The 16,487-nt window shown below is 37.5% G+C and overlaps 1 protein-coding gene across 5 annotated transcripts in view; it reads right to left on the reverse strand.

The window, feature by feature from the left end:
• Nucleotides 1-432: 432 nt before the first annotated feature.
• Nucleotides 433-16,487, reverse strand: part of C14H2orf42 (chromosome 14 C2orf42 homolog) — a 35,319-nt gene continuing 19,264 nt past the window's right edge. For 4 of the 5 annotated variants that reach the window (XM_076832967.1, XM_076832969.1, XM_076832968.1 and 1 more), the window contains exons 6-10: nucleotides 14,952-15,056; nucleotides 12,599-12,706; nucleotides 9,631-9,731; nucleotides 7,957-8,119; nucleotides 433-1,084 (exon numbers count right to left, since the gene is read on the reverse strand). In XM_076832967.1, coding sequence (XP_076689082.1) covers nucleotides 876-1,084; nucleotides 7,957-8,119; nucleotides 9,631-9,731; nucleotides 12,599-12,706; nucleotides 14,952-15,056 — 686 coding nt within the window. In that variant the 3' untranslated portion in view covers nucleotides 433-875. The remainder of the gene's footprint in view (nucleotides 1,085-7,956; nucleotides 8,120-9,630; nucleotides 9,732-12,598; nucleotides 12,707-14,951; nucleotides 15,057-16,487) is intronic. The other variant, XM_076832971.1, reaches the window with a different exon arrangement.

The raw sequence follows: 16,487 nt of genomic DNA on the forward strand, positions 1-16,487 counted from the left end.
CAGGCCCCCTAAACATTCCTTTTAATGTGTTTCCAACAAGATATATAACCTCAAAGAGGCTGCTTACTTTAAAAAAAAAAAAAAGGGGGATCAATGAGAAAATGATGATATGAGAATGTAAAACAAATTGCCTGGTATATGGTAAGCACATAGAAAATATTTGTTCCCTTCTTTCCTCCTTGAAGACACCTTTCCATTTCTTTTTTAGTATCTCCATTCTGTGATCAGTGAATCCATAAACAGAATTTTACCAACTTAAAACTTTTTGAAGAATAAAAAAGGAAATAAATGTCAAGTGACTAAGCAATTATAAGCATTAGTTAGAAATATCAATAATCTCTTGCTGCCCAGACCTTTTTTCCCTATATTTCACTATCAGGTAAATCTCTCCTAAAGTTTACAGTGGAATAATTAGTCCAGCATGAGGTATGATTTGGAAAAACTAGAGACACTTTGCTTTATTTGAGAACAGAATAAAAAGCTGGCTGAAACTCTGCCAAGATGGTCCTTTACCTTCTTCCCTAACTGGGGTATTAATTTTCTAACACTGTTGACATAAGGCTGAGTGCTGCTAACTTCTTAGAGAACTAGAAAAAGGTTGAAATAAAGTCTAAGGGTGAATCTATAAGAAGGAAAGTGAGTTGGTTTTCTTTTTGTTCCTTTTAAAACTGTAGCCAGTTTTAAACTGCCCAACTTATAATGAAGATAGTAAAAAGCAGCACCCAAAAGGCTACTTATGAGTTTTTCTTCAGCAGAACCTGCTTAGCTAAGAGCAGTTTCACTAAAGAATGGGGCCATCTAAGTGCCAAACTAGTATTTAAAGTGGTCAAGGTGAGGATGTGCAAATTTAGCAGCAAAAAAACTCTTGTTTTGCCTCAAGGGAAAGTGATAGTGGTCAAAGGGGCCAGTTCCAAGGGCTGGTCCAGAGGGGCCCGTTGGTCTTGGTAGTCTGCCACATGCCCGTTCCGGTGGTGACCATACTCAAACTTGATCCGCAGCTCGCCAATCTTGGATTGGGGAAGGATGTCTGGGATCCACTCGATGATGAAAGGTGTGGGCTCTTTTTGATCTGGGGAAGTGTTTCCTAAAAGCGGGAGGGAGAAGGACCACTAATTAGTACAATTCCACCTGACTCTCATGGGTATTCCTTATAGCAAGAAGTGTCTTGGGATGGAACAGTCTCCTCAGCTTTGATAATCAGAAAGTTGAGAAGGGCCTACATAGTTAATGGTGAGTATCAGGTTTTCTGATAATTATAATTATAATTTAGGTCTTTCTTAACTGATATTGCAGGCTAGAGTGTCAGCTGAATGGCAGATATTAAAGAAAAAATTCAGATTCAATTTCTGTCAGTTAAAATAAGGATGGTTTTCAGGAGAAAAAGTAAAAAACAAAAATTTTTTAAATATATAACAAAAAAATGATAGAGGAGAAAGACCCTAATTATATGTACAGTATACCTTTTTTTTCTCTCAGTATTACTTATTTCTGACTTCATAAACTAATATTCTATTTTTAAAAAATATCGTTAGTTTTTAGTTGTAGTTGGACACAGTACCTTTATTTTATTTTTTTATTTTTATGTGGTGCTGAGGATCGAACCCAGGGCCTTGCATGTGCTAGGCTCTACCACTGAGCCACAACTCCAGACCCCTAATATTCTATTTTTCACTTCACTATCTTATTCCCCTCTCCATTTTATCCCCAATAACTTTTCATCCTTTCTTCTTCTTCTTCTTCTTTTTTTTCTTCCAGTGCTGGAACCCAGGGCCTAAAGCATGCTAGGCAAGAAATAAATTATATTCTAAGACACTTCTCCTTACTACCCCTTCTATCAAATTGTAACATAGTTTCTGAGATCTCTTTGTATCATCTTAAAACCACAACAGTTTTCACATGGCATAGTTTCTTTTCCCATCAGAAAAGTAGCTAGTACATCTACATCTACTAAGCATTTTGTAATCAAGGACCTTAGAATCACAAAGATATAATATGTAACATCTGCCAAACTTATTTATTTAAAAAAAAGTAATGCCCCCCCCTTTTTTCCCCCACAAAATACTTATTACTATCTCTTCTTAAAGACAGAGCTGGAAAATACTACACTGGAAAGATTTTATTATGCAGGGGAAAAGATAGGCATGACTCCTAGTTTTTATTTATTTATTTATTTTTCATCATTGCTCTTGAAATCCTCGATATCTGAAGAAGAAAAAAAGATAAAAATGTTTGATAGGAAATAAAATGATCATGATTTTTGTAGGTGATGTCCCCAATTTTACAGAAATGGGAGGGAAGCAACTACTATTATCATTACTAAGACTTTATTAAGGTTAAGAAGTTTGATTAAGAATCTGACAAATAATTATAAATTATAATTTTCTCCTGGAATAATACACAGTTAAGAGAAAAGAAGGGGCCTCTCATCTTCAGGGGATACATTCTAAGACCTTCAATGGATGGTTTCCCAAACACACACACACACACACACACACACACACACACACACAGACTCACTCTCTCTGTTGATATCCACACATATATACACATTTGTTGTGAGTCAGCCCATGTGCTATGTGAGTGAGCTATGCGCATGTAAGCTTATGAAGGAACTGAACTGACATTGCTGCCTGCCTGGGCTGTGCAATGTATGTGTGCCTTTTCGGTTGCTCTGCCTTTGATCCCACAGGCACCTGAGATGGGTGTGGCTTTCTAAGATGTCAGTCAGACTGCTGACCACAAGACATCATCAAGCAAGATTCTACCCTCCAAAATCCAATCTCTTGCCTTATTTGGGTGGAATATTCTATGAATGGCTTCTCCCCAATAAATAGGGGGGTTTCAAGTGTGCTTGCTCTCTTGCCTGCCTCTTGTCTCCCTTGCTCTCCTTGCCCTTCAGCATAGGAGCTTGATTCTTGAGGCTGCAGAGCTGTCCTGAATCCTGAAAAAGGTATTTTCTGTGTTTAGTGTGGTTTTTTTTTTAGTCATTCACCAGGAATGACTCTGATTCTGTTGCATATTATGACACACATATAAACTTCAATTTATATATTAGACACACTAAGAAATTAATAATAATAATAAAGTATAAAACAGTTATAACAATATACCATAATAAAATTACCAGCATCACTACTCTTGCGCTTTGGGGTCATTATTAAGTAAAATAAGGGTCATCTGTCTACAAATACTGAACTGATAGTTAAGATTTAGTCTCTGAGGAGTGGGGATATAACTTACTGGTGAAGCACTTGTGCCTAGCATGTGTGAGGCCCTAGGTCCAACTCTTGGCACTGCAAAAATAAATAAATAATTTTGGCTCCTGAGATAGCTGTTAAGTGTCCAATGGGCAGGTAGTATATATATATAGTATGGATTCACTGGACAAAGGGATGATTTACATCCCAGGTGGTATGGAGAAAGATTAACACCTAATTTCATCATGCTACTCAGAATGATGTGCAATTTCAAACTTATAAATTGTTGTGTCGAGAGCAGTGTTGCATGCCTGTAGTCATAGCAGCTGAAGAGGCTGAGGCAGGAGAATCACAAGTTCCAAGCCAGCCTCAGCAACTTGGTGAGACCCTTTTTCAAAATAAAATATAAAAAAGAACTGGGAATCTAGCTCAGTGGCTAAGCAACCCTGGGTTCAATCCCCCATACAGAAAAACAAACAACAACAAAAGCAACTTATGAATTATGTATTTCTGTAATTTTCCATTTAACATTATCAGATAGAAGTTGACTGAGGGTAACTAAAACTACAGAAAACAGAATTGCAGATAAGGGTATTACTGTATACCAAAACCAAGAGCTTTCAATACAGTGGCAATAACAAGTTAGAAACAACTATCTCATTCACAAGAGCAACAAAAAAATGTAATATACCTAAGAATATGTTCATAAGAATCTGAAAAATAATTATAAATTATAATTTTCTCCTGGAATAATACACAGTTAAAAGAAAAGAAAGGGCCTGCTAGATAGATCACAAAGCTAGAAAAATAATTAAAACTATGGCTGATGTAAGGGAAAAAAAAAAAAAGGAAAATGCACCAAATGCCTAGCATTCATTCAGACATTTAACAAGTCTTTAATGAGTACCTATTATGACCAGGCATTTAGCCATCATTAGACCATGTGGTACAGTGATTAACAGGAGTGCCACAGTTCACTGCCTTGGAAGGGCTTATAGTATAGTCAGTGGAAAGAAAGTTGAGTACTAGATGGTTGGTGCAGGCTCTGGAGTCCAAAATGATGTGAGGTTGAAGCAGCACTACCACTTATTAGGTAGGTAACCCTGGGGGCAGGGCGGGGGGGGGGGCTGCACTGACCTTCTCCTCTGTTTCTTCCTCTGTAAATGGGGATCATGAAATCTACCTCTCAGTGGACTGATGAGCATTTAATGAGGTAATATAAGGCACATATAAAGCATTTAATTTTTTTTTTTTTTTTTTTTTGGTACTGGGGATTGAACCCAGGGGTGCTTTACTGAGCCACATCCGTAGCCCTTTTCATTTTTTATTTTTCATTTTGAGACAGAGTCTTGATAAGTTTCTGAAGGTCTCACTAGATTGCTGAGGCTGGTCTCAAATGTTATGATCCTCCTGCCTCAGCCTCCTGATTACAGGTGTGTGCCACTATGCCAGGCTATATAAACCATTTAAAATAACACCTGGCACAAAGCAATTGCTAATTAAATGCTTTTTATAGACATTATTGCATAAATACCCTAATTAAAAACAAACAAACAAACAAACAAAACAATTCATCAAACAGAAATGACTTTTGATAGAATTCTCCCAGTGAAACATCTAGGCCTAAAGATTTCTTTTTGTGTATGTGTGTTCATTCTGAATTTAATTTCCTTAATAATAAAAAAAACCCATGGCTCAGTGGCAGAGTGCTTGCCTCACACATGTGAGGGATTGGGTTCAAACCTCAGCACCACATATAAATAAGTAAAAAAATGAAATTAAAATAAAGGTCCATGGACAACTTAAAAAATATTTTAAAAATAAAAAACACCACAAATGATAAATATGCAAAGTTAACCCTCCTTAATATTTGAGGAAAATGCAAATTAAAAGAGAAAAAATTTTTTTAATCTATCAAATCAACAAAAATTAAAAAGGAGTTTCTCCTTTTCTTTTTTTTTTTTCTTTTCCTTTCTACAGTACTGGGGATTGAACCCAGGGCCCTGTGCATGCTAGACAGGCACCCTACCAATGAACTATAGCCCTAGTCCAAGAAATGCTTAAACATGCCTAGCAGGAATACATTCTAAAAATATCACAATCTTTCTAGAGAGCAGCTGGATAAAAGCCTTAATATATACATAACCTTTGACCCTCCAATTTCTTTTTTAGGACTTTATCCCAGGGAATATCCTACATAAGTTAGAAAATAAGAAAAGTTTATTTATGAGGAAGCTAATTTCAGTACTGTTTTAGTTAATAGAAAAAAGTTTGAAACAACGTAAGTAGGGGATTCATTCCAATGAATGAATTTTATATACACGTGTGTATATGTATATATACATGCATATACACACATATATTTATATGTCTTTATGTATTTTTTTCTTTTTTTGTTATTGTTGTGGCTGGGGTTCAAATCTGGGGATGCTTTACCACTGAGCCACACCCTAGCTCTTTTTATTTTGAGACAGGGTCTTACTAAATTGCGGCTGGCCTCAAACTTGCAATCCTCCTGCTTCTTCTGCCTCCAGAGTCATTAGGATTACAAGTGTATACCACTGAGCATGTGCAGTAATTGAATTTTATGCAACTGTTAAAAAATATTATTGTATGCTGGGTGCAGTGGCCCATGCCTATAATCCCAGCAATTCAGGAGACAGAGGCAGGAGGATCACAAGTTGAAAGTCAGTCTCTACAACTTAGAGAGGCCCTAAGCAACTTCATGAGACCCTGTCTCAAAATAAAATAAAAAGTAAAACGGGCTAAGAATGTAGATCAATGATAAAGCACCTCTGGGTTCAATCCCCAGTACCAAAATACAGACATACATACATAAATAACACTGTAAGTTGGGAGCGTATTCAGTATAAAACATGTGCTTAGCATGCCCAAGGCCCTGAGTTCAATCTCCAGCACCACATAACCCACAAAAAATGAAACAAACAAACAAAACCCTGTGTATTCACAATGGCTAAAATGTAGAAGCAACCCAAGTGTACATCTACAGATGAATGAATAAACAAAAAGGTATATATACATACAATGGAATGTTATTCACCTTACGAAAGAAGGAGATTTTGACTTAAGCTACGAACCTTAGAGAGAACTTATGCTAAGTAACAAACAGGTGCAAAAGAACAGATATTGTATGATTCCACTTATGTAGGTACTAAGAGTAGTTAAACTCAGAGACAGAAGTAGAAGGTGGGTGGCTAGGGATTTGGAGGAGGCAGGTATGGAGAGCAGAAAATGAGTTCAGTTTTTGTGTGTGTGTGTGTGTGTGTGTGTGTGTGTGTATGGTGTTGGGGATTGAACCCAGAGCCTTGTGCATGCAAGGCAAGCACTTTACCAACTGAGCTATATCCCCAGCCCAGAATATGAGTTCAGTTGAGGAAAATAAAAAGTTCTGAAGATTAAGTGATGGTTACTCAGCAATGTGAATGTACTTAATGCAAAATAACTGTACACTAAAAAATAGTTTTAAGCTGGGTGCAGTGGCGCACACCTGTAATCCCAGTGACTTGGGAGTCTGAGGCAGGAGGATCATGAGTTCAAAGCTAGCCTCAACAAAAAAGTGAGGCACTAAGCAACTCATGAAACCCTATCTCTAAATAAAATACAAATAGGGCCAGGGATGTGGCTCAGTGGTTGAGTGTCCCTGAGTTCAATCCCTGGTACTCTTTAAAAAAAAAAAAGTAGCTTTAAACTGGTGTGGTGGTGCATACCTATAATCCCAATGACTCAGGAGACTGAGGCCAGCTCAAACAACTTAGGAAGACCCTGTCTCAAGATGAAAAATAAAAAGGGCTGCTGAGGATGTAGCTCAATGGTAAAGTGTCCCTGAGTTCAACTCTCAGTACAAAAAATTAAAAAATAAATAAAAATGGTAAATTTTCTACTATGTATATTTTAAAATAATGATAAAAAAGTTTAAAAAAATAACATTAAAGACAGACATGGAGAGCTGGGGTTATGGCTCAGTGGTAGAGCGCTTGCCTAGCATGTGTGAGGCATTGGGTTCAATCCTCAGCACCACATAGAAAACTAAATAAATAAAATAAAAATGTTGTGTCTATCTACAACTAAAAAAAAAAAAAAAAAAAGATAGACATGGAAAGCAGTTCATCATGTAGTAATAAGTAAAAAAAAAAGCAGCATCCCATGTTTTGGAAACTCTTGATGTACAGAAGAGTCTGAAAGGATATGCACCAAGAACTTAACAGGGATGCTCCCTACTGCATGGAGGGGTGGGGATTGAATGTGGTTTTAAACTTAGTCCTTTATGTTCTATAATGAAATCTATAATTTTTCTCCAGAGAGACTCTATTTCTCTAACATGTATGACTTCTGTAATTTTATTTTTAAGCAGTGGCTCAAATGAGACCAAATACTTAACTCATCATTACCTTTACAAAATGAATATATTTGTCTTTTTTTGATTAAGGTCAAGATTCAAAGCCTCAGAGCGCCAGATGTGGTGGTGCATGCCTGTAATCCCAACGATTTGGGAGGCTAAGGCAGGAGGATTGTGAGATCAAAGCCAGCTTCAGCAATTCAGTGAGGCTCTGAGCAACTTAGCGAGACCCTGTCTCAAAATAAAACATAAAAAGGGTTGGGTTGTGGCTCAGTGGTTAAGTGCCCCAGGTTCAATCCCTGGTATCAAAATAACTAACTAACTAACTAAATAAATAAATAAATAATTTAAAGCCTCAGAGAGTGTAATGTACAGAGATGACCCTTGAAGGAAGAAACTCACCAACTTTGAGGAAAGTTTTTAGTTCCAAGGGTCGCAGTACTGGTTGCTTTTCTATGCGACCGTAAGTTTCTGCTATGCACTCCACTTCCACTTTGGGGCATTTAAACAGCTCATAAGTCCCATCTCGGTTCTGGATAAAGCTACGGGTGATTTCCAAGGGCATCTGGATACCAGGACAAAACAAGAAAGGTGAGACATGGAAAACTTTCAAAGTAGACAAATACCTGGGTGGCAATAAATCTTTTACGATTCCTTCTTTCTTGTTAAGTGCCAATGAATTAAAACTTTCCTTTGTATTTCTGAGTAAATCCTGTTCACAAATCTGCCTTTTCTCCTTTACATCAATTCTGGGTTTCCTTAATTTGAACTCCAGCAAAATCATATACCAATTGACCCTGTAAGATCTTCACAACTATAGGACTGCTACTGACACAGACATGCTCTAAAATCAGTTTCATTACTTCCCCTCCTGGCAGCATTCTTCTGAACGGTGTTTTGATAGCACTTACGGCTCACCTCACATCCTGTGTGCTTCACACTGTCCTAGGACTGAGCCAGATAGAGTCTAAACCAAACAGCAGGATGGCCCTGAGCAAGCTAACTTCTCAGTGCCTGTTTTCTCATCTGTAAAACTCAGTGCCTACCCATGCATGGCTGGGAGGGTAAAGGAGACAATATAGGTAAATAATGACCAGGAGAAGCTGGTCAATGATCACTGGCTTGTTCTCCTAACCTGTCTTTGCCTTGGGTTGCTTTGATGCTTTTCTGAATGCCACCTATTCTAGGCTAGGAGCTGCCTCTGGACACCCTGCATTTAAAGTTCCCAAGTCTTTAGTGCTAACACAGGCCTTTTCCTGGGTTCATAGGAAAGTTCCATAGCTACCAAACAACTTATTCTTTTTCTGAACATAAAAATGCTTTGCCACTGAGGTAGTCTTAATGTATCAAATCACAGTATGCTGAGTTTTCTACAATATTCCTTCTCAAATTTTTGAGATCTGTTTGAAAATTTTTAAAATGTCTATTGTGTCCCTGGTGAAAGACAATGATAATTAAGGGCCATTTCTCTTGCAAGAACCAAATTACACTTTGGGGAGGAGGGTTTAATTGTACCCACTTGACTTTACAAAGAGTGCATCATCTAATGTAACTCATATCCTTTCTAGCTGCCTGCTAATCAAATCTAGGGGTCATCATAGCTACTATGGGATCATTACTGAATTTATAAGACCCTGCTTTCTGAATCTGAAGGCAGAGAAAAATTATACTTTAAGACATCTTTTTATTGTTGGTGGGACTGAAACCATGGCTTTGTGCATGCAAGGCAAGCACTTCATCATAGACTACATCTCTAGCCCTTAGAATTTTTTTTAAATTTTGAGACAGGGTTTCAGGAAGTTGTCTAGGCTGGCTTTGAACTTGTGTTCCTCCTGCCACAGCCTCCCAAGTAGCTGGGATTACAGGCATGTGCCACCATATCTGTTTATGACAATTTTTAAAAGTGGGAATACCCAGTAAAATCAGAGTCAGAACTGTAACAACTACTTCTGAATAACCTCTGGCATGAAAAAAAGGAACTCAGAACTGGCAAAGATCTCAGGGAACTGCTGCAAACTTACTCCCTACACTAGCTTCCCTCCCTGCCCTCCCACTACTGTAAAAATAAACTCTTACCTCTGGGGTATCTAAGATTTGCTTAACTTGTAGAATATTAGTGATATGCCAGGTGTACTTGGAAAAGGTTCCCAGTGGCAAGGCATCTTTTCGAACAAAAGCTTCAATGTAAAAAAGGGACAAAATTAGACTACCAGACAATACCATTTCCTTTCACTGTATTTGTTACTCGATTTCTAGAGTTCAGTGCAATGCTACTTTTTCCTTATATAATCTCAACACTTTTTTTTTTATCTTGAACATATTTTTATTGTTGCATGAATCATACTGTATGGCAATGACTTCCTTACATGTTTTTTTGTCCATTGCTATTAAAAAAAAAGTGAGATAATCACATCTCACAGAATATTTTCTTGCCTGTTCTTCTTTCTATTATCTATTATACAGGGGGAAAAAGCTTACCACAATCCTCAAAGGCTAACTACAATCATGCATCATAATAATAGCAACTGTATGCCAAATGCTTACAAGTGCCAAATTTAATCTTCAAAATAAAACTATGAAGTAGGTACTAGTATTATCTCTATTTTATAGGTGAAGAAACTAAGGCATAGAGAGCCTAACAATTTCATCCAGGGGCACACAGTACTAACTCTTACATTTAACTGAAGCATGTCTCAATCTAAGTTCTGTGCTGGTAAACCTCTGCACATACTGCAGAGAGCCCCAACTCCCAGGGTGTCCACCAAAAGATTAGGAAGTTCATGGGAGGATTAAGCAGATAGCTTTGTGGAATATCACAGAAAGAACTTTCCTATAAGACTGTTAGACCCTATGTTTTAGTCAGCTTTTTCATTGCTGTGACCTAGAATCTCAACACTTTAGTTTTTCTTTTGGTACCAGGAATTGTACCAGTCCAGCTGCTTAGAGGCTCACCAAGTTGCTGAGGCTGCCTTTAAACCTGTGATTCTCCTGTGCCAGCCTCTCAAGCTACTGCGTTTATAGATGTGCACCACTGCACTCATCGAATCTCAACACTTTTAAAAAAACATATTTTTCATTGTAGATGGACACAATACCTTTATTTTATTTATTTATTGTTTTATGTGGTGCTGAGGATCAAACCCAGTGCTTCACACATGCTAGGCAAGCATTCTACCACTGAGCCACAATCCCAGCCCAAATCTCAACACTTTTAAAATATATAGCAGGGTTTGGCAGATATGTGACAAATCCAGTGATAAAGATTTCTGCTTGGGCTGGGGATGTGGCTCAAGCGGTAGCGCGCTCGCCTGGCATGCGTGCGGCCCGGGTTCGATCCTCAGCACCACATACAAACAAAGATGTTGTGACCGCCAAATACTAAAAAATAAATATTAAAATTCTCTCTCTCTCTTTAAAAAAAAAATATTTCTGCTATGTGAAGTCTCTAGTGCTCCTTTTGAGATCCTACTTATTTTTGCTGACCTTAGAAATTTGTAAAGGTGTGTGCACAGGACTCCACTTTAAAATAGACTCTTACTACTTCAGATGTTACAGCTTAAATTAAATTATAGTCTTTAAAATAATTACGTAAACACTTGTCTTACATGCATGAAGCCCTGGGTTTAATCCCCAGCACCTCAAAAAAAAAAAAAAAAAAAACAATTACATGGAGTTTAAGATTTCTAACATGACTGCCAATCCTGCCAATCCACTGCCTACATGCAGGATTATATGTAGTTCCACCAAAGAGCCTAGGAAAATGCCAATGGATGGGTTGAAATTACTGTATTAGGTATCAAGTTTAAACTGGAAGAAAGACTCTACACTGCTTCAAAAGTCAGATTGTTAAGCTATGAACATAAAGATTTATATGTCCCCAAACATAGTGACTCACAGCTTGCAATGTTCAAAAAATGAGTTAAAACTCAAGAAGTCACTATTGTATCAAAGAATAATTTACTGAATAACACTGATTTCTGTGTGTAGTTACTCTTGGCCATTTGCCACTAAATAATATTTTTTTTCTTTTTTTCTTTTTCTTTTTCTTTTTTTTAAAGAGAGAGAGAGAGAAAGAGAGAGAATTTTTTTAATATTTATTTTTTAGTTATTGGCAGACACAACATCTTTGTTTGTATGTGGTGCTGAGGATCGAACCCGGGCCGCATGCATGCCAGGCGAGTGTGCTACCGCTTGAGCCACATCCCCAGCCCAATAATGTTTTTTTTCATCCATTTCCTTTCCTTATTTCCTGTACTATTTAATAAGTGTCTTGAGATCCCTAGAAGAGAGATGTTAATAAGCACTGGAACAATATAATAAAGTGTTAAGAGTTAGGGATGTATCTCAGTGGTAGAGTCCATTCTTAGCATATGTAAGGTCCTAGATTTAGTTCCCAGTACCAAATATATAAAGTTCAAAGCCTATAAATTACTCCCCTTTATCAAATGTTGAAAAAAAACAAGATTTTAAAAACCAAAAGGTTTTAATTTATATATAATCTACTTCAAAGAAGCTGGTCCAAATAACTACTAGGGCCTGCAATGCTTTTGCAGAAATTAGTTACTACTTAGAAATTTCAAACTTAACTACTTACCTATCTATCATCAATCAATCGTTTATCTATCTTACAGTACAGGGAACTGAACACAGGGGAGCTCTATAGCTAAAATACAACTCCAGCCCTTTTTATTTTTAGACAAGGTTTGCTAAATTGCAGAGACTGGCCTCAAACTTACAACCCTCCTGCCTCGGCCTCTGGAGTATCTGGGATTATAGGTGTGGCCACCACACCTGGTCCTGCTGTGCTCTTAATTGTTCTTTTACCAAGCTTATGTTTTCTTAATTTTTCTTCTAACCTCTTACTGGAATAAGTAAGAATAGGGCCTTTGAAGAGTGTGGTCACTATTCCAAGAGCAAATTTTTGAAAGGTTTCATGCTCCAAGCATGTCTAGAAGTCCTAACCCTGAAAGTTCTACACAAATTTTTTCTCAATAATTCTCTAAGGTCAAATATCCATTGCTATTCCTAAAGGAGAATTCTGTACCTGTGGTGGAGTTGGGGAGACGTTTTTTTGCACTTCCTATTGATATTCTCTGTTGCAGCGCATCAAAAAAGGACTGAGGAATGTGGAATACCAGTGGCTCTGGTTTGCCTACAGAAATAAGAAGGAAGTCATTTAAAAAACTCAGTGGGCTTTCTGATGTGCAGAGAGGTAAAGGAAGAGAAATGAAGGAGCAGTAACAATCACACTCCTGGAGTTTCTTTACACAGAAGCAAAAATAAGGCTCAGATGGACCTTTATGAGTCAAGTAGTCATCATCCCTATTCTTGTGCCCTTCAATCATAAAACACATGGCAGACCCTTGTTTTCCATTAAGGATAACTTTTGAATCCCCAATTTTGTAAATATCACCATGCTCATTTTTTTCCCTTAAAGGATATGTGAAATGAGCTGAGAACATTGAGGCCAAGCTGAGGAAAACCTAATCATCTGCATCTACTTGATTCATTCCTGCTCACTATCCCTGGTCACTTTGCTATTTGCATTCATATCTAAGCAAAGTATGCTCTTACCTGGATGGTCAGGAAAATGATTGCTGAGAGACTGCAAAACTAGGGCACTGCTTATCCAGTAAGCATCAGTTGTTCTAAGAATGCTCTGAAGACAGGTAAAATATTTGAAAAGTACTGAGATTTCTCAAAGAAACCTGGGCCAACAAAAAGTCAAGAGGTACATCCAGGAAGGTCAAATTTCTTTTTATTTAAAAAAAAAAAAGAATTTTATGAAGGTCAAATTTCTGTGTTTATCCACATGGTTTTGGATGTTTTCTCTCTGCTTGCACTAGCCCTTGTGGGAAATGTTTAAGGAAAACTTGGAATTCATTTTTCTTGCTCCCTGGAATTCTCATTTTGTTCATTTACTGGTACTGGGGTTGGAACCTGTGGTGCGCTACCACTGAGTTACATCCCCAGCTCCTTTTCTTTTTGAGACATGGCCTCAAATGTGTGATCCTCCTGACTTAGTCTCTGGAGTTGCTGGGATTACATATATGTACCATCTTGCTCTGTTTCAAGAAACTTTATTTATTTATAAATATATTTTTTTTAGTTATAGATGGACACAATACATTTTTTTTTAAGTTTTTCAGTGGACACACATCTTTATTTTTATTTGTATGTGGTGCTGAGGATTGAATCCAGCGCCGAGCACATGCCAGGCAAGCACACTACCACTTGAGCCACATCCCCAGCCCGGACACAATATTTTTTATTTATTTATTTTTATGTGGTGCTGAGATTTGAACCCAGTGTCTCATGCATGCAAGGCAAGTGATCTACCACTGAGCTACAACTCCAGTCCCGAGGATCTTTATTTTTTAAGATGATGTTCATTAGCTAGAATATATTCAACAAATAACATCAAGATGATATGAGGTCTGTGAAGATGTTATGAGGAGTGTTTGATGAATTGAGATGTATCGCTTGGAAAAAAGAAGACTTGTCAAGCAAGTCAAGGGGTCTATGTGTATGCAGTGGCAAGGACTGGTTTTTGGAAATGAAACCACACCTACCATGTAGCTAGAACACAGAACTAAAAGCAATGAAAAGTATTATGTTATGAGCTCAAAAAGCACTGAACAAAGCCTGGAAACCATCCACTGAAGATGTGTTCAAGGTGATAGGCAAGGACAGCTGAGTACCTGCCTCTGACATCACTGAGTTCCATTAGGCTACAACAAATCACACCCAAATCCAGCCTGCACTCTCCAATATTCCTTAGCATGTCTATGTAATTCCCCCCACACCAGTACTGGAGTTTGAACTACTGATCTATATCTCCCGACCTTTTTATTTTCTAAACTGAGACGGGGTCTCACTAAATTACCTAGGTTGGCCTCAAACTTGTAATTCTCCTGCCTCATCCTCCCAAGTAACTGGAGATTACATGTGTGCACCACCACTTCTGGTACCATGTTTATGTAATTTGATATAACTATTTCAGTCTCACATGTTTAGGTTTTCTCTAAGCCCCCCCTCCCCACACTTTGATTTTAAGTTTGAGGGTTAGAATAATCTATTTTAAAGCTTTGCTATTTCTTCTACCAAACACATAAAAACACACAGACAAGAGCAAGGGAATCTACCTTTACTTGTTATTTGCTGTGTTTTCTCTTCTATGTCAAAACTCATTTTGTAGGTGCTAAACTTTAATTATGATTAAATAAATGATTTAGTTATGATTATTCCTTTCTATCAACTTTCTACTTTCATGTGGCCCAACGCTCTCTGGATTAAAGTGCACTTATTTTTCTTATCAAAACAGAGTAGAACTATAGCAAAATTACATTAATTTCTTCTACTTTCTGCAACAGCCCAATTGAATGACCAATACTTACCATCAAACTGATAGTGCATGGTTTGATGAATACGTTCTGTCACACTGGCCAGCCAGTCTTGGAAGGATAGGGTCACTTGTGCCTCATCTAACAGCTGGCCACATGCTAGAAAAAGAAGAAGAAAAAAAGCCTTCTTCTCAACGTTATTTCTTTCAGAATAAATAACTAAAGTTTGAAAAAGTTATATAGAGTTTGTACAGAAAAAAGCACATGAAGCTGAAATTCAAAGAAAGTAGTTGGGAGTAAGTGAAACAGATTCTGGGACACTGTTTTTTCTTTTGTTTAAAAAAATTTTTTTGGTAGTTGTAAATGAACAGCATGCCTTTATTTTGTTTGTTTATTTTTATGTGGTACTGAGGATCGAACCCAGTGCCTCACATGTGCTAGATGGGAGCTCTGTCACTGAGCTATAGCCCCAGCCCTAGGTTTTGCTTCTTTTTTTTTTAGTTATAAATGGGCACATTGCCTTTATTTATTTATTTATTTATTTATTTATTTATTTATTTAAAGGAGAGAGAGAGAGAGAGAGAGAGAGAGAGAGAGAGAGAGAGAGAGAGAGATAATTTTTTAATATTTATTTTTTAGTTTTCGGCGGACACAACATCTTTGTATGTGATGCTGAGGATCAAACCCGGGCCGCACGCATGCCAGGTGAGCGCGCCACCGCTTGAGCCACATCCCCAGCCCGCCTTTATTTTTATTTATTTATATGTGGTGCTGAGGATCGAACCCAGTGCCTTACCCATACTGGGCAAGCACTCTACCACTAAGCCACAACCACAGCCCCGGTTTTGCTTCTTAATTAACATAATAACTATACATATGTATGGGGGACAGTGTGATAATTCAATAGACCTATTGTTTTTAAAGAAATCATTAGAAAAATAAATGAAAGTTCTTAAAGACTAGTAGGTTTGAGGTTATTAACCATAGAAAGTAGTTTTTTTTTGGTGGGGTACCAGAGATTGAACTCAGGGGCACTCAACCACTGAGCCACATCCCCAGCCCTATTTTGTTTAGAGAAAGGGTCTGAGTTGCTAAGTGTTTTGCTTTTGCTGAGGCCGGCTTTGAACTCAAAATCCTCCAGCCTCAGCATCCTGAGCTGCTGGGATTGCAAGCATGTGCCATCATGCACAGCAGTTAGTAGATTTTAATAGCATGGTCTCATATAATGGCTGCTTCAGAGATCTATAATCAGTTCTATTCCTGCTGAGTACTAACCTATTTGCTCAAGCCCTCTCAATTATAAAGCTATTTGTTTCCTATCAAGGTTAAGTACAGAATCAACTGAGTGATGCCTTAGTAACTCAACTAGGAATTGCTATGATACCTTTACACTTAACTCTAAAACTTTGTATTCTAAAATGCAAACTGAATGCTAATTCATTATAAAATGGAAGGGTCAAATCTTTTTTTTTTTTAAGAGAATTTTTTTAATGTTTACTTTTTAGTTATTGGCGGACACAACATCTTTGTTTTTTGTATGTGGTGCTGAGGATCGAACCCGGGCCACATGCATGCCAGATGGGCACACTA

The sequence above is a fragment of the Callospermophilus lateralis genome, chromosome 14 (genome assembly GCF_048772815.1).
Source record: "Callospermophilus lateralis isolate mCalLat2 chromosome 14, mCalLat2.hap1, whole genome shotgun sequence".
Lineage (NCBI taxonomy): Eukaryota > Metazoa > Chordata > Mammalia > Rodentia > Sciuridae > Callospermophilus > Callospermophilus lateralis.